At 40.1% G+C, this 26428-nt stretch overlaps 2 protein-coding genes across 16 annotated transcripts in view; one reads left to right on the plus strand and one right to left on the minus strand.

The window, feature by feature from the left end:
• Positions 1–12420, minus strand: mapkapk5 (MAPK activated protein kinase 5). The gene is made up of 14 exons (XM_086206469.1): positions 11456–12420; positions 9585–9658; positions 7007–7082; positions 6331–6428; positions 6115–6223; positions 5800–5889; positions 5466–5561; positions 5290–5370; positions 4969–5156; positions 4661–4781; positions 4377–4507; positions 4081–4196; positions 3621–3725; positions 1–2727 (listed from the first exon to the last, which is right to left on the minus strand). The coding sequence occupies exons 1-14, from the start codon at positions 11489–11491 to the stop codon at positions 2633–2635; spliced, it is 1416 nt and encodes a 471-aa protein (XP_086062595.1). The 5' UTR covers positions 11492–12420; the 3' UTR covers positions 1–2632.
• atxn2 (ataxin 2) overlaps positions 11557–26428 on the plus strand; it is a 24459-nt gene continuing 9587 nt past the window's right edge. For 7 of the 15 annotated variants that reach the window (XM_086206454.1, XM_086206455.1, XM_086206461.1 and 4 more), the window contains exons 1-11: positions 14596–15098; positions 16862–16892; positions 17845–17904; positions 18293–18364; positions 19861–20011; positions 21061–21075; positions 23024–23148; positions 23337–23428; positions 23907–24095; positions 24334–24506; positions 24911–25159. In XM_086206454.1, the coding sequence (XP_086062580.1) occupies positions 14989–15098; positions 16862–16892; positions 17845–17904; positions 18293–18364; positions 19861–20011; positions 21061–21075; positions 23024–23148; positions 23337–23428; positions 23907–24095; positions 24334–24506; positions 24911–25159 (1267 nt within the window). In that variant the 5' untranslated portion in view covers positions 14596–14988. Of the gene's footprint in view, positions 11711–14595; positions 15099–15217; positions 15656–16861; positions 16893–17844; positions 17905–18292; positions 18365–19860; positions 20012–21060; positions 21076–23023; positions 23149–23336; positions 23429–23906; positions 24096–24333; positions 24507–24910; positions 25160–26428 lie in introns of those variants that run through there. The other 8 variants (XM_086206467.1, XM_086206456.1, XM_086206462.1 and 5 more) reach the window with 6 other exon arrangements.

Below are 26428 nucleotides of genomic sequence, written 5' to 3' on the forward strand. Positions count from 1 at the left end.
ATATATATATGTTCCTCTTGGGGTTTTTTTTTTTTTTTTTTAATAAAAAGAGTATCCATATCAAGACAGATACCTTGACTTTACAGTACAAAATGAGTAAAAATACACTGCCCTTCAATAGTAATGTTCTCTATTCTGTTCAGTGTTGGGGAAGAGGTCTATGGAAGAAGCTCTGATTCATATTTAGGCCTCCAGAAACACAAGCAAGACAAGCTTTGCTTCAGCTCACACACACACACACACACACACACACACACACACACACACACACACACAAATTACATACCATCACACATGCAGTCAACAAAAGGTCAAGTGAGAGGCTTTGCTGACTCTGCACAACTTTTTGATGCTTTGGGCACCAAAATTATATCCTTTAAAGCTGTGTATAGTGTTTGGGCTAATCTTAAAACAGAGAAATCTAATGTTTCCCAGAATATGCTGAAATAATTCCACCAAAAAAGACACATAAGTGTGGAATGATAGTTTGAACAGAAATTCAGACACACTAGTCAATACTTGCGAAGATTCTGAGTTTCCCCTTTTTCTTTTTTTACACATAAGAGCAGTATTAACAAGGCACGTCTGCTTGTAAAACTTGGCCATGCAATAAGGCCTGTTGGTTTTTGATTGGATTTTTAACGGGGCTTTAAGGAATCAAGGTTTCTTACATTTTTTACAAAGACAGAAACCCTGAATAACCTCTCAGAATCATGTTTGTACTGATGTTCTCCTTAAAATATATTTTAGTTAAATCCTAAATAATGATTGAAAAATAGGTATACAAAGGAAGGCTTGCATTTTTTTTCCTCACGAAGGTGGGGAATAAAAACAGCTGAAACATTTCTCATGCATCCAAACAATCAACCTCTCACGAGCAACAACAACAAAAACCTTATTTATACTTTGAGTCCATGAATTTTTCAGAGTATGACAATGAAAGTTTTTGAGTAGAAATACCTTTACATTTGGGTACAAAATACATGGAAATACAGGAATTCTTCCATAAAAACACCTCATCAAAGGTGACTTTCATAAATGTCAGAGGATATTTTTTTATATATAAATTAAGAAAATACAGGAATAAGAAAGAATCAAGCACTGAAGGAGAGCACATGCACTGTTTAGTCGGCTCAACTTGACGTTCGAACACCTGAACGGGAGCCCCATCGTTCAGACAAAAAGAAAAAATATCAGATATGACAACAAAATGGTTCAGTAGATCTGTGGCGTGCTAGGAATCTAAGGACAAGAGGAGGGCAGGTTGTTGGTATTCACACCACTCTCTGACTCAATGAATTGAAATGAAGTAGGAGAGGTGTGTTAGACGGTAATACTGACACTGATATACCATCAAGCTCTATGATTGATGATGATGACGTTATTGCACATTCAGTAGGACAGCAGGTTGGATGAGACTGAAATCTTAACTGACCTGGATGTCTGACAGACGTTGAACTGATTCGTGGCTTAGTGTTTCTTTTGGCTCAAGAAGCAAAAAAAACAAACAAACAAAACAAAACAAAACAACAAAAAAAAACACTTTCAAATGATTAAAATATTAACAGATTTGTCTTCTAAATTACAGCTCAGATTGCCTATATTTTACAAATTAACTATTTAAATGAATTTAAGGCCTTTCAGGATCATCTCAGGAATTAGTAAACATACTAAGGCAATGTTATATTTTACATGATTTGAGACTTTTTCTGGTCAGATGTATTTCATAAAAATGAATTCATTTGTTTGACATGCATCTTGTCAAAAGTTATGGAAATGACAAAAATTAACTGCAGATCCACTAAAGCTTTTATTATTTTTTTCTTTTAAGCTTTCAAAGTAGAAGCAAACTAAGTGTGCAAAGAAAATCTCAACAGACGAAAGCTCAGAATCAAAGACCATAAAAGAAAGATGCATTTCAAAATGACCGGATCCACACTGACTAGACAGAAAAATCAGTCGTAGGGTTCTGTCTCTCGGGTGTCTCTTTTAATGCTTCCCTAGTAAGCTTTATGACAGACGATGAGACAAAATTAATCTGGGGCTCCGTTTCTGTCCTTTTCAAGATCAGGTTCAGAAAGGTTGATTTCAAGTTAAGTTAAAGTTCAGGTTTAGGTCAGTCTGAAACTTGAGACTGTATGGAAGAACAAACACAGACTGCTCTCAACTTCAGAGCTCTCTAACAGGCTACAAAAAGGTATAAAATAATGATACTCTTTAAATAAATAAAATGCTTTGGATGGTTAAAAGAAAATGGAGAAAAATTAAATAATTGGGATAAAACGTGACATCTTGGACAAGCAGCTAATAAAAATTCCCTCCCAAAAAATAGTTTTTCACAGATTTTTTTTCTCATCTATTATCTTTTTTTTTTTGAAAAAAAAATGAAAATATAGTTTTTTTTCCATGTTCTTTGCAAATGTCCGTTTAAAAAAAAACAAACAAAAAAAAACTATAGTACCAACGAGTCCTCTTTGAAATCTATCTACAGCTGTACAACAGGTCTTGCAAGTGAATTAACGAAAAAAAAAATAAATCAGAGCATCAATTTACATAAAAAGCCTCTTTACAGATATGGTTTAAAAAGGGTCTTAATAAACAATATAAAACGAATATAGAAAGACAGCGTTTGCTAATGAGATTCTTGGAGGTTCGTCTTCTCTTCAATGGCCTGTTTCACTATTTCAGCCAACTTCAACCGGTCCACTTTATCAGAGAAGGCTCTTCCTGCAACAACAAAAATATATTTATATAGATGAACACCCAAATTTAAAAATACAGGAGTAAGAGAATGCTTTTAAAGAAAAAAAAAAAACACTTTTTGGTATTTATGCTTCTCTGCCATCTTTGCCAGAGCCAGACAAAAAGAATGATACCCTCCTCACCTCTGCGTGCGCATGACGGAGCTGAGGCCCACAGGGACCTGCCGGCTGTCTGCTCAGCACAATACATGGTAGTCAATGGGAAGCGTTAGCATACTTATTATTCATCGAACAGATCAGGTTTGGGATCTTAGTTTGTCCAGACGTAATCTTCCTCATCCTCTCTTTGGCCGTGATTAGTGGTAGCAGTCACTCTTATGGTCATCAACACATGTATGGTTTTTGTTTTGTTAGTTTGAGGTGCTGCGTCGTGGACCGTCACCAAAGAAGTTCTGATTACGTATCTAATTCTAAACTTCCACTTGACGATCACTTGTTCAGGTATTTAAAATCCTCTCCAAATCCTGACATTTGAGAGGTTGGAACACGTCAGATAGAGAATTTAATGATTTGATAAAGAAGTTGATGCCGTTCCAGGATCAGTTTAACTCCGGTTAAAGCTACAACGCAAAATGCACAGTGTTGCAACTTAAAACTGTCCCTAAATATATTTTATCAGGCACATGCAGCTTGAGGCCAGCTTGAGGCCAGCAGATGAGTGGAGTCACTGCAGCTAAAGGACTAATATGGCAGAAGAAACATGTGGAGTGGTTATTTGATGAACTACAAATCGATGTTGGGAGGACAACTGAAACCCTACGTGGGTTTCAACTTCATCAACGAGTGATGTTTCTCTCTTGCTGTCAGGAGATGTGACGCTGTGAGATACAAACAGGATGAAATGATCAAGGGACTGACCATCCCAGCTGAGCCCCTGCAGGCCGTCTCGCAGCAGTTTACAGTCCCTGTTGAACCTCCAGGCTTCATACATCACCACGTTCAGCTTCTCGTCCTCATTCTCTCCTGAACAAATACAACAATGGGAATTAAAAGTTGCGTTCTCTCTGTCTCAAAGCAATTTGGTTTCACAAAAGAATAGCATGAACACGCCTTCTACAGTCTATACCTGATTAAAACATTGTCTATCTTCAATGACAAACATGAATGGAACTTTGTTTCAGACAGATTCCTCAGTGTCTGAGCCAACGTAACAAAGATGTTTTTGCCTTGTCCTTGCTGTCAGACTGCAACAAATTCTCCCAGTTTATGCTGTTATGCAACAGTATATCAAGTCAGGGTGTAGTTTTTGCAGTATTCTCTTCTTCGGAGCAATGCTGGTAATTTGTTTTTCACTCATCCCAAAGTGGGGTTTACTGACCGGCTTGTGGTAGTATACATTGTGCAATGACATCTCGTAATTTTTCCAGCGCTACGTTGGAGTCCTCTCCTCCGTTCTCCGGGTCATGAATGAAGAAACTATCACTGGGCTTGGGGCTGGGACATGGACACAAGCACATTTCACATCATTCACATCACTAATAGTGTTGAGCTGATGGATGATGTCATTGTCTGTGGCCTAAACGGAGCTACTGTTCTGCTGACATTTCTGTCACATTCTCAAACACAAGAATGGGACAGATCAAATAGACCTGCAATCAAACGCAGGAATAATACCCAAGCAGTTTCCGCTTCCTGAGGATTGGATTGTTGACGGAGTTTAGAGGCTTCAGGCTGACGTTCAAATCCTGAATCCTCATGTTGGCCAACTGCTCTGCATGGGCCTGCTGGATACCTGCGACAACCGCCTGGGGGCCGGTGGGAGGAGACGGACATTGAGGTTATAATCCATTATACCTCCCAATTGAAACAGCTACCTCTACTGGCCACCTCAACCAGTACAAAAATTATTGTACCAGTAACTCTAAATGGAAAATGTTGGTCCCGTGACTCTCACACACCTTGTCCATCATCATCTGTGCAGAGGGCAGCACATTGTCCAGGGCCTCAGTGCAGTTGAGCCATGGGTGAGCCAACACTCCCTCAATGGTGAGCCTTTCCTCTGGCTTCACCTTAAGCAGCCTGCAGGAAACAGACAAGGAACAGAGGTACCAGAGACAGAAGAAGAATGAGAGCGTGACAAATGGATGTAATGAACCAAATTGAGAGTGCAGGGGAGAAAAACTGGGTCAAGCAGGTCAAAAACAGTTTTAGAATCCACAAAGAGAAACCTATCAAGAATTATATAAAAAAAGTGAAATAAACTTACTTGCGAACAATGTCCTTTGCCATCTCAGAGATCTGACTCCACTCATCTTCAGGAAACTCAAAGCTTCCCATCATTATCTTTTTCCTCATGTCTTTCGGAATGGTGCGACTGTGGTGCTTCGAGTAGAACGGTGGATAGCCACAAAGCATTACATAGATGATCACACCAAGAGACCACAAGTCACAGCTCTGGAGGAAGAGCAGAGGAAAGACAATTATCTAAATAGGACTCGTAATTGTATCAAAGTAGAGGAACAAGGCCTGCTGTCTACAGAGTGATGAAAGCCACAGTGAGCATGGATACACCAGGTCTAGGTCTCACTTTGTTATAGGTATAGGGAGTGGGTGAGGTAGGTATAATTCCAGACTTTTCTTTCTGGTGTCTTCTTTGAGCCTCAAGTACCTGAACATAAAAAGAGAGAAGCATGTGTATTTCGATGTGTGGTCGTTCAGCATATGAGGATCCTAAGCCATTAAAAATATGTGTTTTCCTTTTACCTGAGGTGCTACGTAGTAGGGAGTGAACTGAGGGGTCATCAAGTCTCCTTGATCAATTTTGGCAAAGCCAAAATCACACAGCTTCACGGGGGCATCCTGAGGAAAAGACAAATGTGAATAAAGAGCGAGCATAGAAACATATTAACGCGCATAAAACACTTTAATTAGTACCAATCTAGGTACTTGTGCTGCCGAGGCTGCCTTAAAAAAAGAAGGTGTTCAGTATTCAGAGACATAACTGAAGGTGCTGCAAGAGAAAGGAGGGATTTTAATGTCTAGAACAAGTGCAGATATGTACACACACTTAAATTGCATTATTTGTTCTGCTTATTACCAGAGAGTTGTCCTTGAAGAGCAGGTTCTCTGGCTTCAGGTCACGATGTGCAATATTTAGGGAGTGACAGTGTTCCAAGGCTTGACTGATCTACACAAGGAGAGAGACACAGAGAGAGAGACGCCATAATGAGGACAATGTAACATGTGGACAGCCCTCATTGGAGCTGCTGTGCTGGGTTTTATTCCACCATGTGTCTGTCATCCAAACTAATGAGATGCTGTTACTCACAGCCAGAGAACATTTAACACAGACAAACTTGTAGATAGTTGATGCGCAACATGATGATGATAAGTGTGTTTGATAATCACCCACCTGTTTAGTGACCTGGCTGGCCATCTTCTCAGTAAAGTGCCGGTGCTGACTGATTCTGTGGAACAGTTCGCCACCCTCCATCATCTCCATGACGATCAGGAGCCTCGCTCTGCAAAAAGACAGCATGAATAATCACAGAAAACAGTGACAGCGACGAGATGGATGGTGCACCATCAAGATGACACACAAAAGTCATTCCCACACAGAAATCTTCACCTCGGGCTGGATTCATGTGGGAACTGTACACTGTTGGCGTAGACCTCCAGGATTTGCACAATGTTTGGGTGGTTGGCACACATCATATGGAGTCGCACCTGCATGGTAGAGAATTCAACACTGCAGTCAAAAAACACGTGTGAAACAACAGAGTACAACATGCAATCTTTGGCAGGAACAAATCAAATTCTCCCAGCTGCCTAACAGCCGTTTGCAATGACAAAAGTTGTAATAAAACTTCAAGTCGGTGTTGGTGCCGGGAGGCAGATGTTACCTTTATAAATAAATCTTACATTGGCAAACGAAGAGAAGTTGAAAACACACTTCATTAGTTATAATCTGTGAGTGTACCGTCTGACAGCTTTCACAGCTGGGTCATGAGAGTTGGGTTTTTTTTTTTACCTGCATGTTTTGCTGCTTCATGGCAGTATAAACTTTATGATCAAGACAGAAGACTGCTAATGACACGGAGAAGCTGCTAGACACAGCGTTCACCACGACAGGAAGACAATGTGACAGACAAATAAGCCCATCCAAACAAACAGAGGCACAAGATTGACAAGGAAAGACAAACAGGGATTAATTACTGGCCGGAAAACAGGACAATGCACAATGATACTGTCAAAGACAAGAAACAATGGCCATTAATCAAAACCCCAGCACTGTTCTCTCTAACCTCATTTCTGGCTTTGGGCCGATCAATGAGGATCTTCAGGGCCAGGCGTTCCTGAGTTGACTTCTTCACACAAACTCTAGACAAGGGGAAAGAAAATGAAAATGAAAACAGGAGGCAATTCCTCACAGTAAACATGGTAACCCATGTAATAATCGACATGGGCAATCCTTCTGGTTCCCTTGCTTCTAGATGTTTCTGTTATCCAAGAGTTGCTTTGTTTGATACTGAAGCTAAGCTCATCCACATTTCAAATTCATTCATATACGTCGTCTTATCTGTATGATTAAGAAACATTGTCAATAGAATAGAATAGAACTTTATTGTCCATTGAGGTGGATTTTTGACTTTGGCTCCCCACACAAAATAAACACCACCGTAGAAACAGACAGTAAAAACACATGGTTAAAAAGACGATATAAAAAGACAATTAAAACCAGAGAAGCACTCAGTTCAACCAAAACAAGACTGGCTAACATTCCGTATTAAAAACGGTCTGTCTGTTGTAAAAATCTCATCTGTTGTTTTGTAGTTTTAAGTATGTTCATGTCACTTGGAATAAACCATTCCTTACATACATGTTTAGGTGCCAGACGGAGTCGATAGCTGCTCAAGGGCTAAAACAGGCATCAGAGAGGATATGCCAATGTCAGTGTGTTCTCAACATACGCTGTCATGCACTGTTCCCCCATAATAGATGTAAAGTCTGCTTTAATTATCCTTTCTAGGCTGTCGGCCAGTCACACAATTCAACAGCTCTGACTTGCCATCATGAAATGATGTTGACACTAAATGAATCAAGGGAGCTTTTATGGCTGTGCCGTGACATTGGATACAAATATTCTAGCTGTATTATCCATCATTGTTTAAGAAAAGACTTTACTAGTTCCAAACAGAAAATCCAGGTTAGCGCTGTACAATTAATTGTTAAAAAAAAAAGTAATCTCCATCAAAAACGATAAAAATTCCCTCCATCCTACTCCCCCACCATAAAAAATAAAGCAACTTTAACAAATGTTATACGATCTGTTGTAAACATCAAGCATCTCAGTCGCGCTTTTTTAAGAGCGCAATAAATGACAAAGACAAACAAGAATCATGTAAGAGAATGCTGATCTCAATTCTTCAGGAGAATAAATTCTGATTCACATTTTAACAATAATGGTGTAGCCTTAAGGTGTCACAGCAGCTTGTACAAATGAGATGGAAGATCAACTAGACGGGTGTTCTGTGGAGCTCAGTCCATAGCCAACGCTAAAATATACACAGAGCCAAGACAGCAGCCCGGTTTATTTTGTCAACGTCAGTTTGTTATGGGAAGCATGCCTGAATCTTTTTATCAATAGAAAACCATTCACAGAAAACGCATGTATGTTTGGTTGTCACATAGCTGACATATAATAAATGGACGTACACATCCACTCCACTTTCATAGAAGCCTGCTAACTCTATTCCTCCTCCTCTAAACAGCAAGAACCTCCATACTCACTTTAACCACCCGCCACTGGCCCTTAAACTCAGATTACACTATTAAAGTGTTACGGCAAGAAAACATTCTGGTTCGGCCAAAGTTCACTAACTGGAAAGCAATACCTACCTACCTAATGAATCACAGAGTTAGACGGATGGGGGCTGGTGAAGTAACATGAATGCGCTATGAGGCAGAGAAGGGTGAGTGAGGTGAATGATAGAGTCAGAACAGCAGTCCTTTTAGGTAAAAGACATCATGAATTAGAGTGAAGTACAAAAACAGCAAAACAACAGGTGGAGTGAGTAAGAGGTGCTCGAAAAGAGACAGCTCAGCATGAATCATAGTTTATGAGTACGGCTAAATGAAGGACGGGAGACTTGAGTGTTAGGTCTTGAGGCCAACGCTACACACTTTAAATAAGGTTGTTCTCTTCTGAAGCCGACTAACAACCATTTAGAGAAGCAGAAGGTTCAAGATTAGCGGAAGACACAGCTGATTTCTAACAGCTGGTATCTAGTTAGACTTGCAGAGGAAATCGCACATTGCAAAAACTGTTTGGTATCAACATATGTTGAGCCATCTTGCTGTGCAATGCACAGTGATACTATTTAGACTTTCACAACTGCCAATGTGTATGGTGGATTGTAGAACATGAGGAAAAAAGTTCAATAAAATAAGGATGTTATTTCTCTCTTATTTATTTGTCAGTAATACAGAGTGAGTGTTGCTGTTAACTAAAATCACACTCTTCTCCGCAGCTTGTATGTATGTCTGACACTAACTTCTGAAGGTATATTTAATGTGTCAAACAAGGTCGTTATGTCAGCCGCTTGACGCCATGTCAAACATGAGCAGGGAATAACTCTGCAACGCTTTATATGAGTCGCCTTAAAATTCTTAGGTTTGATTTACAAAACGCAGCAGCCTGCTCCGTAGGAGCACCACGACATGCACAAAGATCATTGGTCACATTGATCGCAGCTGTAATTGTATGTAAATTCCCACTGGTGATATTTAAGCTACAGTATATAGTACAGACAGATTTAAATCATCCTGACAGATATTGTGAAGAGACGTGAAAAAAGACCATGAAGAAGAAGCTGCTCTTACCTGACAGGTCCACTGATGCCGGCTCCCAGCTTCTGGGTCCAGTTTATGTTGTACTCATCTAGGATGGATGTCTCCTGTGATAGAGATATTGAGATATTGTGCCAAAAATAACTGGATGCTCAAAAATACAAATACACAGAATAATCTCATGTAGGATAACATTAAGAAACTTTTTTTTTTTTCATCAAATTGAATTTAAAGAATCGTAACCAATTCGTGCACATATGTGAAATCAAGAGTATACAAAAAAATGCAGGAAAGTTCACCCAAAAATGCATATCGTACGACCAGCAACAGTTAGTGGGAGACAGTGGATCAGTGCTTATACAATGACTAAGATTGTTGATGGAGGCTTGGAGAATGTCATCTCATTCCAGATAAGAGATAAGAGACAGGGGACAGGAACATGCTGACCATCTCACAGATGCTCAATACTGTCTGATGAATAGTACGGCAACTGAGAACAGAACACAAAGAACACAAAAACTGTGTGCCCAACCTCGCGGCAGGATGCTAAGCACAGTCACACCAAAAATTAGTTGACAGAGAAAGTGCACAATAAAAACACAAAAACGCATCCCGATATCAAACTGCCAACGTGTTTCTTTGGATAATGTCCAATATCAATGACATATCACACCAATTCACAATTCCACTAGCATCACCGACCACTCACATCAGCAAAGCACTTAGCAGTGTGTCGCACATCTGCACAATAGAGGTGAAAATTGGACAGGAGAGTAAATCTCCAACATGTAAGAGTTCATCAAATATTTGCTTTAGCCCATGTCTAGACAGTAGTCAGGGCAAAGCCTGTGTGAGGACAAAAGGCTCATAAGCCAACTTCTCCCTGACAGAAACTATACAGAGATTCTCTAGTTATACATCACACTTCATCAACTGTTCAAGTAGCTGATCTTAGGCAGTAACACGGATGCAGAAGACAATCCAATCCTGGAACAGTGTTGTGACACACAAATGGAGGGCATTGACAGTGAATTTGACATGCTGGACCCCACTTCTACAGCAGCTAATTAAAAAAAAAAAAATTAGCATACACAGTTGCAGCAATCGACAAGCCCCTCACAACACCAATTGCCCTCTAAAACTGTAGATTTTCTGACATCTGCTTGTTTATGAGCACTCAGTCTTTAGTGCTCCTATTTCATATGAATACACACAAAAATAAATTTAAGAAAAAAGAAAAAGAATATGAGTGCACAGAACAGACATTTTTGGTTAATCAGCCTCAACAGCTCAGGGGCCTGGGCCACTTGAGATGACATTTTACAGCAGACATACATGCCAGGCCACTGACACATTGATGGGAGCTGGTCAGGAAGGATTCCCAGAGCCAGGGTGCATGGAACTGTTGCTGCTTATTGACCATGTGGAGGGTGACTGGGCTCTATATGATCAAAGTAATCCTTGATCCTGCTCCATAATATAAGCTATAAAGACCATAGATTCTAAAACTTTTCTTCATAATTACATCTATTCTCATTTTAAGCTGTTGACAACATATTTGGATATCAAAAGATGACTTGTATAATTGAGATATAAGCTCCAAGTTGGAGAAACAGACCGAAATGAATGTCCCATAGCATAAGTCATAAATTTACTTTACCAAAAAAATGTTTCAGTATGAAACTGGCAATTAAAATCATTTTAACATTTAATATTTGAGGACAATGAGCTGAATATGAAATGACAGAATGTAAACCTAAACTTTAATGTCACTCCGTCACAATTCCTCAATCTAGACATCATGAAATGGTAACATTACTGCATTTCTTCGGCAACCTCAAACCTCACATGTAAACTACAAACCTACAAACGCAGGAGCTGATCATTATTATCTGTTAAGTTACCTTGATGAAGTTGTCTGCGTTGTTATCCTCCGACATGATGATCCGCCCTGGACAATTTGCCTCAGACGGTTGACAGTGGAAACAAAGCGTTTACCTTGACCTTTAAAAAGTTTCGGTCTCGTCACCCTGGGTTGGACCAGGGCTTGTTATATTACTACTAATGGGAGAACAAAGCCATTGGGACAAAGTAATATTCGACCGCCGACCAACCCGAGCCGAGATCTACTCAGTTGGAGTCCAGAAGCTACCCAGCCGGTACGATATAACGTAGTTTCAGCCCAACTCGGCTCACAACCTCGGGGTTCGACTCGCTCTTCCAGTCGTCTTGAATTCAACGTAGTGACCATGTAGAGTGCCAAACTCAGATCAAGGTGACCAGAGACAAAAAGTGCGATTTAGACTAGCCCACCACTTTGGAGGGGCACTGAGCAAGGGACGAGATGTGTGTATTTTTAGTCTGGGCAACGAGGGCTGCTAACGTTGCGAAGACCCTTGACGACTGCTTTTGCTAGCTTGTTTGCTAACAAGTAAGCTGATGCCACTGGCCAATGTTCCACGATGAAGCCAGCTAAGAAAATAACGTAAAAACGAGACTTTACCCGAAAATCACCGGTTATGTTAGTACATTCAGTGTCAACCGAATCGACGGTCTGAGACAATAAGCACACCGTGTACCTAAAAGTTGAAACGCAGAGCAGGCTATTATGTCGTCAGGCCGAGTTCACTAACGCGCTACCGGGCTAGTTCAGGTAGCAAGTTACGTTTGCTCCCTATACCAACCGCAAATTCTATTAACATCCTTTCGCAATGCAGTATTATAAATACAGGTACACGCCTGGGAGAATAACAATATCGCGGTGGTGGATATGGTTATATGAAGATGTTTTCAGTGGTAACCAAAGAGACACACGCATCTGTTTTGCTAATCCCATAGCATCCTGTCAGGGAGAAGATACACAACCCGAGTCGGCTCTACGCATTAGCGGTTCGTATCGATCGCCTGATTAAAATTAGTGACACGTTTTGCAAAATATGAACGCAAGGTAATATACACTGTTTTTTATTCCCTCTGTTTTTTGTTGTTGTTGTTTCGTTACATTTCTTTTTACTTGAAAGTATTTTTTTCCTTTTGATACTCAGGGATATATGGTTGGCTGACCAGAACTGGGATGAATGGGTCCTTTTAAGGTCCAACTTCTCAAAGTGGATTCAATGGTTAAAATAAATGTAAAGGAATTTCTTTAAGTTTCTCGGCACACCGTCCTGAAATTAAAAAAAACAAAACAACAGCAACTAATCTACTCTCCCATTTACACTGATTTGTTTTAATGAAGGAAGGGATTGCTAAATTATTTGATAACATGGCGAATTCTGTAGACGGTAATGACATTTTAGACCTCTATTAATAACATTTCCAATGTCCACACGAGGGAGACAAACATCTACACAATAATTAGTTCCATTTCATATCCATCATAGCTTGTGAAATCTCTGGCATGAAGAAAACTGTGGGTTTTTGATATAGTTCTCATATTAATGAATGAATGCATGAACTGATGTCTTTGAGGAACATATGCTTGCAAGTTATGCTTGAGATCGGATAGAAAATAAATGTGTGTTCTTTCCTTATTAATTGCAGGTTAAAGCGTAAGTAGCCTACAAAGTGATTGATGAACATTTTCCTTGACTCTTGATTTTTAAAATTTTTTGTTTAGGAGTGGGTTTATACTGTATTTGTATCCCATCATATTTAAAATAGGAAAAAAATGTATGTTACACTTCACCTCATGTACTTCTATTTGCATTACCACAAAAAACCTTCACCTGGGCTTCATTTCAAAAATGGTGGAGTGTAATGGGGGGACAAAATTAATAAAAATCTAGAAATTGAAAGGTCCTATCCCTCCACTTTACCCTTTTCTAATTACCCTGCTATTTCATTGTCAAGCATAATACAAAATGATATCGTGTCAAAGGCACAGGAAAATTCATCTTATTACTGACAAAAGTCCACCCTTATTATGCTGACCCAAGTAGGCTTAATTCTGAGTATCTAAAATTACTGGAAATAGCAAATGGACCTCTAACAACCAAACATCAATCTGGACAACATGCTGACAAACAGCAAATATCTTTTACTGAAATCATAACCTCAAGAATAGTGTTTGTAAGTAAAGCAGCTATTCATTTAATTCAACTTTTATGTGGATTTTTTTTTTTAGTGTATTAACACCTAGAATTTATCAGTACAAACAGAATATAAAACATAATAGGGTCTTCGCCTGAAGTACCTTCAGGCTCAGGCCCTAATTAAAATGACCAGCCTGTGGTATATGCTGCTATACTGGCAGTACGTCGTAAAGTTTTAGTTCCACTAACTCAAACAAAAAGTAAAATCTGGAGGGGGAAAGGAAATCTCTACATAATTCTGTTAGGAAAATATTGCATAAACTAGGCTATCCAAACTCTGCTTTTTCAGTCATTGATTGTTTTAATAAAAAATACACGAGTTAGTTGTCAGAGACACAAAGAACACAAAATTTTGGTAAGCTAAAGGTTTTGAAAAGTTTTGAGATAAAACCACAAAATGCACTTGCCACTTAAATCCTTTTGGTACACTATCCAGTGAAGGAGTTTAAATGGCATAAAGGGAATTCATCTTTTCCTGAGAACTGTGCAAAACTGTGCTCATTATTATGATGGAGGTTCCCATCTCCTTAGTTGTTATCCATTCGCCAGGGATGTTGGACCCCTTGTTTTCAGGATGACAAATTGAGTCAGACACAAAGTCAGATTTGTAGGAGCTGTCGCCAACATGAACACACATAGAGTATGTAATGGCCTATTAGAAGCTTCTGTGCATCTGTGTATGCAGTGTTCGCCGGCTCACGTGGATGCCACAACACAGCCACCGATGACTCGTATACTTCCTGAAAATAGTGCCATGTTGTATATGTACTGTTTTGAAATAAAGTAGTATCTATCTATATCGTTTTGTCTATGTCAAATATACCTACGTATGCCTTTCCAGTTGATCAATGTTTGCAAAAGAACACACAGTCGTAAGGTTTGGTTGGATGTTGGTTGCCGTGCGCATTTCATATATCCCTCCGCTATTTTTTGTCCCTTTCAGACTGTTTTGGTCTTTTTCGATGTTAGCAACGGAAAGAGCCTGAGATAGCAGTAAACGCAATTTTGAGATTATTGAATTATTTCTTTAGAATTACATAAACAGACACGAGGTGTAACACCTGTCTTTAATTCAGAAGAGCGGTTGGCACGTGTTGTCTTTTTTTAAATATTCCTTTTCAGTTTTAATAGGAATTGTACAGGTTGCTAATTCAGCTAGCAAGCCAGCTAGCTTCTTAGCATAGCATCTTCCTCAAGAGGCACATTGACATTAGCCGGCTAGCTATCAAGAGCATTGAAGTGGCAGCAGCAGCGAGCTGTCACACAGACATACACCGCCTCATCGTTAGGGAATTGCGGTGTCAAGCTGGTCGTTTTAACACACTGTCTTTTATGGGATCACCATGTCAATGAAGGCCGGTGGAAATCGCAGCAAGCCCGGCGGTGGCAGCACTGCTGGTGCCGCCGCCTCCGGTGCCGGAGGAAGCGGTGGGGGGAGACAGAATCTTGGCAGGTCTGTGAAATTAAATCGTTCACTTTGCTTAATAACAGAGCAGCGACGTGTAATATGTTGTTTTTCCAGGACAGGTGCATGGTTGCTATCTGCTGTGTCAGTTTTAAGAGATGACATTCCTGTCAAGTGGTCTAAAACTAGTACGCATTTATGAACGATATTTGGGCCTTGCGACGTGTTGGTCATCTAACGTTAGCCGAACATTATGCAGTTAAGCTAGCGAGGCCTGCCTGCTTGCCCCAATAATGTTGCAACTCGTACGTATCGCTGCCTCTTTAACTTGCATACTAATTGAAGCATGACACCTAGTCTGTATTTTCCCACGTTTTGGCAGTCTAGCCCATTTACCCACATGTGTGCTCAAGAGAAGTTGCTTGCCAAGTTGCAGATATCCGTTTACAATCGGCTTGGAGTCAATTTAGCTAATTAGCCATTTGACAGCTCATGCTTGTTATGCTGTGCACCTGCTTCAGCTAACGGGACACAGCCAGGAGACTTCTCATCATAGTAGACTGCGATACGAGAACATTGCTTCAATTGTACTGATGTGCATTGTGGTACGTTAGCGCATCGTCGCTGCAAAGGTTTATACCTAAGGAATTGATAGAAAACGTGTGGGCGCAGGCAAGAAAGGGGCGGGTGTGGATACAGGGGTGAGGGGTAGAAGCGGACTCTAAGACCGACGGTCTTTCAACCTTGACATTGCTGCTCCTATATAATGATGTCCTTGATGTATGATATTAATGTACATATCGTTTGAAGATTAATCTAACAGATACTGACAATGCAATGGCTGCATTGGTAAGGGAATTCGGTTGTGTTCATTTCGTCAAGCTTCAAATTACTGGTCACTTGGACAGTGTTTCATGTAGTGGGGCCTTGCGCTGATGTTCTGTGTAATTACAAGGATGGCTCTCATTTTTTATCAAGAAATGATGTGTCTATATCTCTCACTATGGTGCGTAACGCTTGGAAGTAGGCATTGCCTACATTGGATCAAGTGTGCGTGTGTGCCTGGCCATGTGCCAGCCACTGAGTAAGGTGCGCTTTTTGGACATACCAGAAAAAAAAATGTTGGCCTGCGGCCCCTTGCAACCTTTTCCTTAGCAATAAAATATCTTAAGGGCTTTGGGAAATTTTAGAATCCATATTGTAGTTGAATAATTCATGCAGAACCTAAAACTGGATTAATTGCATTCTTTTATGGTGAGGATGCTTCTTGGGATGCTCATCAAAAATGCATAACAGCCATGAGAGATTTATATCACCACCTCCTGATAAGGATGGTGGGATAAAATATCGACGAAGCAACATCATGATACTTCCTCGTACAATATGATTCTGACACACTGGTGCCAAATATTGATACTTCTTTATTAAAACATCAGTTATAAACAGATTGTCCTGTCTTTCTTTGTGGACATGTATTAAAGAGGCACAACGCTTAATCTATGTTGTAAAATTATGTAATAAAAAATGCAACAGATAAATATGTCTTGCCTTTTGTTGGGGCATTTCCCCAGTTATGCAATTGTCATAGCTCAGATATCTTGCAATAGATCTTTTCTTGATGATTTGCTGTATTTTGAATGCTGCTAGCATGGGCAAGTATTGTGATGGTAAAAAATTGTGAGTTGCTCTGTTTCCCAGGCCTACCTCCTGAATGTACATCTTTCTGTTTTATCACGAAAAACTATCCCACATGCTAGCAAGAACATCAGTGCCGAAAGAAAATATGTCAATGATGCCATTTTCTCTTTCAGGGGAAGACACAGTGGTAAAGGTCCTGCAGCAGTAAGTAACCAGTCTGAACAGTTAGTTCTTGTGAATCAGAGAAACGGTAGACAGATGTAAAGTACACAGTGCTGTATTTTCACAGGGTATTACTTTTTGAAAAACCATACACTGCATTCATGCACCTTGTTATCCATTTATTGCAGTCATTTTTGTAAGGTAACACGATTAAGGAAAAGTGAAAAGTATAAATCTTGTGGTTGGGTGTTAGTCAGCCACTTTATTATTCCCATAGAGAAATTGGTGATCCATAATCAGTATAAACAATTAAAAAAAAAACCCAGAAGAAACCCAAACACAACAATAAATAACAATTGATTGACCCAATGAAGTCACAGTATATGGTATTGAACAAGTCTCTCCAGGTATGGACTGGTTTGATCATAGTGCTTGTTTTCAAGGATTAAAAAAAAAAATGCTAGAAATGGAATAAAGTTTGAGGGGCAGTATGGTAGTGCAGTGGTTAGCACTGTCGGGTTACAGCAAGAAGGTTCCAGGTTAGAGCCCTGGCTCGGGCATGGGATCTTTCTGTGTGGAGTCTGCATGTTCTCCCTGTTCCTGTGTGGGTTCTCTCCTGGTACTTCAGCTTCCTCCCACAGTCCAAAGACATCAAGAGGGGACGAGGCTGATCTGATTGATACTCTAAATTGACTGTAGGTGTGGCTGTGAGTGTGAATGGTTGTCTGTCTATATGGGTTGGCCCTGAGATGGACTGGTGACACGCACAGGGTGAACCCCGCCTCTTTCCTGAAGGCTGCGAGGATAGGCTCCAACCCCCCCACGACCCTTAACATGACAAGCGGTAGAAAATGGATGGATGGATGAATGGATTAAAGTTGTGTATTGGTTAGTTATGAAGAGAGCAGAAGAGAAAATGTAAAATCGGTGTCATGGTTTTGACCATTTATTTTCTTGTCTACAGATGAGGATGTTAACTGTATTTCTTCTTTAGGTCATTTTCAATGGTGTATATGCAAATATGAGGATGGTCCATGTCTTGACTTCAGTGGTGGTATGTTTACTGTGCATGAGATAAACTTCCCGATCAAAGTCTAGTGTGTCCTTCTGAATTTTATCCTTTGTTTCATAACCATAATGGAGAAAAATAAGCATAGAAAACCTGGTTTGAAGGAGCCATGTGAATCATGCTTGCCGTAAATGAATTAGTAACAGCAGTGTTTACTGCACTATTTCCATGTGTTGTGTCTCCAAAAGGTCTCCATGGCAATAAAAAGCCTTTGAGATTTCTGTCAGGTTGCATAAAAGAAACTGATTAATTTGTCATCTGTCTGTTTCACAGTATTTGGTTTTCTGTTTTTTGAATGTGTAGATTGACATTGACACTTGACTGTACGTGAGTGTTCCACATAGTGAATAATAATAGGTTTTTTTATTCACAGGGGACCAAATGTGAACTGAAGGTGAAAAATGGAGCAGTCTATGAAGGAGTATTTAAGACGTATGGTCCCGAGGTAAATATCCCACCTAGTGTGAGGTTCTTTATAGGGGCTAATCTGGTGCTAATTCTTCTCAGTAACTAACTGCACTAATGATTAAGGTTAACTGGGCTGGGAAGATGGTGCTCAGCCAGCATTCAATTGCCACCTCACCCCTGAGTTGACTTTGAGAAAGGGTTTTCCTTTCACACGGAGAGGATTGTGGCTCTTTATTTTCCCTTTTGAAGCTGAAATATTACCCTTTTTTTCTCCTGGGAAGAAGTTTTATTCCCTGTTAGGTAAAAGCTTAACCTGAGCAAAGGCGCAAGTTTCTGTTTAGTTCATATGGCAGAGCAGGGTTTCACTTAAATTCTGGATGGGACATTAGTAATACACTCGGTTCCCTGCTCCACGTCAACAGCACGGTTGATATTTATGAATCTTCTTATCTCCTACCTCTTCTCTCATGTAGTGTGACTGAACTACGAATAAGGCTAACCTTTATTACCCCGAAGAAATTGACTTCCATGCTCTTCCATGGGCAAACAGACCGCAGTGGTTTGAAACCAAAGCCGAACATCACATTTGGATTTTATTACCTCAGTGTGTGCTCATTGACCAGCAAAACATGTTGAAATATTCACACAGCTGAATTCATCACCGCTCTGTGTACATCGTCTCCTCGTCAACAATGTTGTGTTTGCTTGCAGGGCTTGTGTTGAGTTTACTTTGAGAGTATTATAACTACTTGTCGTAAAATTACTTGTTTTGGACAAAACTTGTCTGCTCTCACACAGCTCAGTAGGTCTTGTGACTGGTGTGGATGTCATTAAATGAACAGACCACATTGTATCTGACGAAACGTGTTTCTGGGGTTACTATGTTTTACCGCTGTAACAGCTGCCACTGCTCACTGCTTTTATCCTCCCAGTAACTTAAGAACTGCCATCAAATTCTATCAAACTGAACATGTTTTCCATGAGATCTAAGCTTGATTCATATCATTTTTGGTCACTGTGGCTAACATCAGCTGCTGTAGATTATTGATTTTTGTACAATCCTAAAAAATAAATTTTATATGCCTCGATGGATATTCTACGCTGACATTTTGTTGTTTCACTGGCAAGCAGTGAGGCAATAATGTGTCTAGTTGAGATGTGCTCTTCACCTTTTAGGTTCAGGGAAACCTGTTGATGGATGTAGATTGCAAATTCTTGCTCCTCTGAAGTACACCGTGGATAATTTTATTGAAGTTCAGCTGTAGGTTTGAGTTGTATATTCTCATTAAAATAGCCTTCCATGAATTGCTTTTGTTTCTTCTTTTTAAAGAAGCCACATCCTTAGATTGCTTATTTTTTATTGCTGTTGTCAGTACATCACATCAGTAACTGTAAATATTTTCTTGCTTGATGTGATACATGATTTTGTTGAATTTTATTGTCCCACATTTCCTTGTTTCGTCACAGAATGATCTAGGGGTTTGCAGTATTTGAGAGCACCGTTTAATCTGATAGAACACTATTTATCCACAGTGTGACCTAGTGTTGGATGCAGCCCACAGAAAAAGCCCAGAGCCGAGCATAGGCCCGAGGAAAGAAGATATTGTGGAGAGCATCATTTTCAAGGCCTCTGATGTTGTAGCGGTGACCTTCAAAGATGTTGACCTGAATTTTGCCAGGAAAGGTACTCGATATATTATCTTGGCACAAACTTATACACACTAAAAACTTGTGAAGTACACACACTGTAGCCAGGTGAATTTTTCACACTCACAAATTAACATATGCCAGAATGAATGCCCAGTAGTGCATACACACAATATATTGATCTTCCTCAGTCTGTATTCCCTACCTTGATGTCAGAGGCACTTTACTATGAGCTAAATCTTGCGTGTCTGTTCGGAGAGGCCAGTCTTTGGTGACTAATGTGAACTATTGATTGGTCCAAAGGTTGCCCCAGCACGGCAAGGACATTCAATTAAGGCTTCTCCATCCAATTCATCTTGACCCATACAATTCTCTTCTGAACAATAATGGCTGCATGGGAGGGCTAGATTGTCTGAAAATTAAGAGATGAACGATTGAAGGGTTACCACACAATTTGAATGGATGGTACAACAATTGTCCAATTCCAGAATCAAATTCATTGCCTCTTGCCAGCGATCTGATACTGAGTCAACCAGGTAGTATCCTTACTATGTATTCTTTGGTAGGAAGTGGGGCTGTGCCTTTTCATGTCCACAGTTCATTGTTACAAATCTGCCTTTTGGCAAGAATGTTACACAATGTCAATATTGTTCTGCTGTAGGCATTTAAACAATATTAGCAGTTTTACATTAGGAAGGGTTATTTTCACTTTAATTGCACTTTGTGTTGTTCTCTTTATGAATCCTTTTTTCCCCCGTTTTCATTGGAATTCTTAGTTGTGAATAATATTTTGTTTACATTGTTTTGCTAACTTAGTTTGTCTTAGTGTTTGGACAGGAATACATTTTACTTTTTTAGATCCATGTTTGCGCTCAAGTCTTTTGATTTTGAATCCTGATCTAAAAGTTTGTGTTTTACGGTACCATCTTCACGTCACAATTTTCATTCAGCAAAAATTGTTGCACAATGCTGTGATAGTTTTAAGTCTACATCATCAACTGTTGTGTGTGATCGGCAGTCTGTCATTCTGTCAGTCCATCTTCTGACTCTCTGTCATCTGTCTATCTCTCCTCTCCACTGGTCTAGTTTCCTCTGACACAGGTAATATGTCTGTTTTATCCTCTTGCACATCTCTGTACTGTCTGCACTCAAACTTCAACTCTTTGGTAATCTTATTGCAAATTTAAAAAAAGTAAAACCTCTGGTATCTCTTATAGGTGCCACCTATTTCTGCGAGTCATGTCCAGTATAATGAATAAATACGAGATTCACTGCTTCCACATAGCTTAAGAATGAGAAATATCTGATGTAGGTCCATTTTCCATCATCTTTTCACCAGGACCTTTTGATGTTGCTTTCAGTGGAAGAGCATCCAGTTGCTGTATCACATACTTTTTAGCTAAGCTTTTACTTGGGTCAGGGCTCCAGGCTGCAACCATTCAGTGTAATGAAATTTTATAACTCAACGCTCCAGAGCAACTTGCAGATACACCCGACAGCTGTATCAGACTGTGAGCAACATTTAAGGTTTTTTTTTGTTTGTTTGTTTTTTTTTTACCCAGCATTTTCAAACGAATGAAAAGAAAAGCAATGGTGAAATATGTCAACCATGTTCTGCTGCCACTGATACGTGCAAGTGTGTGCTCTTGTGTGTTTGGACATGAGGCTCAGTGCCTGAATTTCACATACACACAACAGACGGCAGAACAGAGAGGCATGCAATTCAAGCACAATGTAGAAATGGAATATTTTATATATTTTTGTTGCTTAAGTTAATGGTGAATTGATGTGAACAAGCTAACACTTGCAAGGCAGTAAATGGCAGTAGCAGTAGTGAGGATGACAGGAGGGAGGACTAAGGGGCACTGATGGCTATTTTCATTCTTCCTAATGTTCACTCTGTATTTCAGATAGTGTGCTTAAATTCTCTGCTGGTGTTCCAAAAATGTTCAGGTTGGCGTGCCAGTGCTAACTAGTGGAAAAAGCTGGTCTGTACTGGAGCCCTGAGAGAGCAGTGCAGAAATTAAAAGTGAAGGCCTGTCTCCTTATAATCTTAAGACACAGAAGATAAGCTGGAGTAGAGTTCAGGTTGATCAGATCTACCGCAAACAGAAATTTTCAAAGATAATTTCCATTGAAAGCAACTGATTGCAAACTCTCAGCAAACAACTACTTACCTAATTTGCTTTTACAGGACAGTAGGAAAATCATATAATTTACTGTAAAATAAATGCATGAATCCCTCCCTCCCTTTGCCCACATTTGATTTTTAAGTGTTTTTATTTTTCTGTCTAATTGCCATGATGGGCAGTATCCATAAAGCATGTCAGCCACCTCTTTTAACATAATCAGGCTTGTTGGATTGTTGGAAATGCTTAAAGGCCCTAAACTGTGGCTGATGTGCTGTATGCACACAGTCCATTGGTGCCTGCTCTGGGAATGTGAGAGCAGACTGGGGCTGACTTGAGACAAGATTTCCTTTCAAATATTATTTGTGGTTTTCTTTGAGCATGCCCATTATTGGTTTTAGTTAAGGTAGCCTATGTATTCTTTAAATTTTCTAAACTAAATTAAATAATTACCAAACTATGGACTAGGATCATCCCCAAAAAGACATTTACAACTCTTTGAGTTGCTGATTTGGTGATTCATTATGAATGACATGAGGAAAAGTTAGCTGAAATACTGAAGCACTTTTTAAGTTTATTTTGTAACAAGCTCATATAGTGTTCCTGCCACTTATTCGTGCTTGCACTCATAAACCATGAATGGTTAGCTATATCAGAGCCAGTTTAAGCAATAGCTTAAATTTTTTTTGAAAGGATTTTTTTTCCCAACCCAGGTGGACCATGTCTGGTTGTGAGTGGGTGTGCGTGTAATCACTACTACCTTCACATAGACTTAGGCTATGAGAGCTTTAGGCAGAAACTCTTGAAGCATTCTAGCTTAAGTGCAGCGAGAGTGCAGCCATCTGGCTGTATGCCATGATGAGCTTCTGTTTGTGTTTGTCAGTGTGCGGAGCATAAATATGTATTCTTGTGTGTCACAGATAACTTCACAGATGCAGCAGTGACTGGCAGAATCAATGGTGAGCACAAAGAGAAAGATCTAGAACCCTGGGATGGAGGAGAGACCCACAACTCTGACAGCCTTGAGTCTCTGGATACAGATGTGGTATAAAAACACACGCACCCACAGCACACATTGATGCATAACGTGAGTACTTTGACTAGAATCCATATGATGAATTGTATATTTTAAGAAAAGCTAACCAGAGTTGGATTGGTCAAATCCTCAGCATTGATTATTTGTTTATAGGGCTTTTCTAAAAGAAAGTTTCTGTCTCTCTCTCTTCATATTAGTCAAACGGGTGGGACCCTAATGACATGTTCAAGTACAATGAGGAGAAATATGGAGTCTTGTCTACATATGACAGCAGCTTGTCCACTTATACGTAAGATAACCAGTGTGCTGTTTTCTCTGTTATCGTGTTGTGCACTTCTGTGGAACGTGTTCCTGCACTTCAGTAGTTTTAAAGAGATCTTTAAGCCTCTTTGGTGGGAGGCATGATGTTTTCAGGTTTTCCCATTGTTTAGAATGTAATTTTTTTTCTTCAAACTTTTATTTTATTTGGCACAAATATCCACATGGACATAGATTTGGTAGTCAAAGGTCACTGTGAACAGATTTGATCATAAAAATACAGACAAGAATATATTTTTATATCCAAAAGGTTCAATGTCAAGTTCAGCAACACTTTTTCTCAACCAAAGATGCAGTTATAGTCATATCTGTTGTTATTTACCAATGCTGTGTCACTCATTTTTCCTGTCATTTGGACTCCAAACAGCTGTATTAAGAACCTGTAATCAAGCCTTCTCTTCTCATACATTCCCCTGCTGCCTTTGTTTCACCTGACCTTTGTTTCCCAGGGTCCCCTTGGAGCGGGATAACTCAGAAGAGTTCCTCAAGAGGGAAGCGCGTGCTGCCCAGCTGGCCGAGGAAATTGAGGCCAGCGCCACATACAAGGCCCGCGTGGCCCTGGAAAACGATGACCGCTCTGAAGAGGAGAAGTATACTGCTGTTGTGCGAGGGGAGAGAGAGATTCACGCATTAAGCAGGTCAGACCAGAAGAAACAATTACTTATGTGTAAAGTTGTGATTGCACGTTTCACAGCAGGGCTGAATGATGTGTTGAAATTTGATCAACATTACAGAGTGGCCTGTAGTGCTGTTACTGTTTGTAACGTTTCGAGTCATTTTCACTGGATCCTATCGTTTTGATCAAAGCCAATTTTCTATGGGATTAGTGATCTGTCTTTATCAACTATACCTGTTTTGGAATTTGTATGTGTGTAGGGAGAACAAGTACATTCCCCCAAGTCAGAGGAACAGGGAGGCATTGTCATGGGGACCCGGACGTCAGAATTCACCCCGCCTGGCGCAGAACTCAGCAGGACCCTCAACTCCTCGATCAGGACCTCACGACTACAGTCCCAGCTCTGTGTCTGACCAGAGGGTGGTAAACGGAGGTATGGATAGCCCATCACACACACCTACAGTGTTACCTTCCAACCCCACTTACACATTTCCATTTGAACACAAACTGCTGACACTCATTCACAGGAGCATTTTTGGTCTTATCACTAGAGTGACCGTTTTCCTCTGCCTGTTATCTTCTGCTATTTAACAAGTTGAAATGTGGTGGTGAATTTGGCTTATGAATCTCTGAGATGTTCGTACGTGTTTTTGCTGTCAGTTTATCATATTGCCCTCCTTAAATGTTAGTTATGCCAGTTCATTCATGACTGCATTCTTTTTTATGTTTATTAATCTCCCTTTCCATCTGTTCTTGCTATGCTTTTCTTTTCCCCTATTTTAATTTGTCATCATCTGCTGTTTGTCATCCTTGATCATTTGTTCTGCCCTCTTTTAGGTTCATCCCATTGGCTCTCACCCTGTCCGTCTCCTTCCTCCCGTCCCCCCTCTCGTTACCAGTCTGGTCCCTCCTCACTGCCTCCTCGGGCGACCACGCCCACCAGGCCACCTTCCAGACCCCCCTCCCGCCCTTCCAGGCCTCCCTCTCATTCATCCCACCCCTCCTATCCCTCCTCCTCATCTTCCTTTTCCCACCATGGGCCTACATCGCCAGCCTCCACTCTGCCCAAACGCATGTCTTCAGAAGGTACCCACATCAGTGTGGAGTAGACCTGGGCAAAGGCATGAGTTGAAGGTGGATGGATTGATCCCAACATCAGAATGATTATCTTATTAATGATGAAAGCTCTTAAGAAAAATCCTAAAAAGCTGAACAAGGAAACTACTTTCAAAAATACATTTGCCCAGGTCTAGTGTGCAAAACAGAGTAAGGTGAAGTTGCTTCTGCAGATTGATTTGGGGTCAGTTTTGCAATTACCACACATATGGAAATTGTGAGGACTTAGACAGCCACAAAGCTGATCCCTAGTCAGTGTGTCAGGCGATTTCACCTTTGCATATGGAAGCACTGGACTGTGTGCTGTGTGCTTTCTGTTAAGCAAACATTTTGTCATCTGAAATACTAAGAACGGCAAATGTTTTCGGATCAAGTAGTCAATGGGAAGATGATCTTAGCAGACAGAATCTCATTTTCATTTAAGTCCTAACTTTCAGCTTTATTTTTGGGTCTTTGCATCCATATTGGGTGTAGGAAACTTCCCCCTTTACTTCCTAAATCTTAAAAGGGGTAATGATATTGGACATTATTGCAGTAAGGTGAGAACATGAGCCACCTGAAGCAAATATAAGATTAACAAATAATTTACAAATATATCCTATAAATTAAATACCTAATATATGAAGTCTGTGACCCATCAACATCAGGTACACATAGGTATATTTCTTGGAGACTATTCCATGTCATCCACTGAACATGGATTCACCAGTAGTGCTTGTATGTACCCTTGAACGGAACTGAGCCATTTTGTTTATCGGTTCCACCTGTTTTTTGCTGTGACGAGCCAAAGATTTTGTTGTGAAAAAGGTCTGTTTGAGGGACAGTATTTATATCTTTTGATGTTCACCCTGCTTTTCATTTTAAAGCGGATAAGCTGGAGCACACGTTGAGCTAAAATAAAATGTTACTGTCAAATGACTGCTGTATTTTGCAAATGTTTTTCCAGTTAAATGTCAAAAATATTCAACTGGTGTCTAGCCAAAGACCAGATCTGCTCTGGCCTGCCACCTGCGAGACAGACACGGTTCTTCTAACTGCACCAACTCTGCTAAACAGTGAATCCTTTCAGTACCATCTCACCTTTTTCGTTCTGTTTCCCAGCTTTTCTTCTCTCAATTCACCTTGTTATGTGTGTTTGAAAAGTGTGGTTTATGTGGTTTGATCACTTGGCTGGTGCATCTGCAGTTTCTTCACTGATGTGCATGTTACTAAATACCATTATTTGCATCCTGTGACTTT

The sequence above is a fragment of the Aulostomus chinensis genome, chromosome 6 (assembly GCF_037954235.1).
Source record: "Aulostomus chinensis isolate RoL2024-O1b breed Wild chromosome 6, RoL_Achi_v1.0, whole genome shotgun sequence".
NCBI classification, from domain to species: Eukaryota; Metazoa; Chordata; class Actinopteri; order Syngnathiformes; family Aulostomidae; genus Aulostomus; species Aulostomus chinensis.

Excerpts from the sequence above, each read along its gene's own strand:
- mapkapk5 (XM_086206469.1), bottom strand. The coding sequence starts at position 11,491 with ATGTCGGAGGATAACAACGCAGACAACTTCATCAAG. Across the intron at positions 7,083-9,584 it reads GGCATCAGTGGACCTGTCAG|AGTTTGTGTGAAGAAGTCAA; the intron begins GTAAGAGCAGCT and ends CCCCTTGTCTAG. Across the intron at positions 5,562-5,799 it reads TCTTCAAGGACAACTCTCTG|GATGCCCCCGTGAAGCTGTG; the intron begins GTAATAAGCAGA and ends TCTTTTCCTCAG.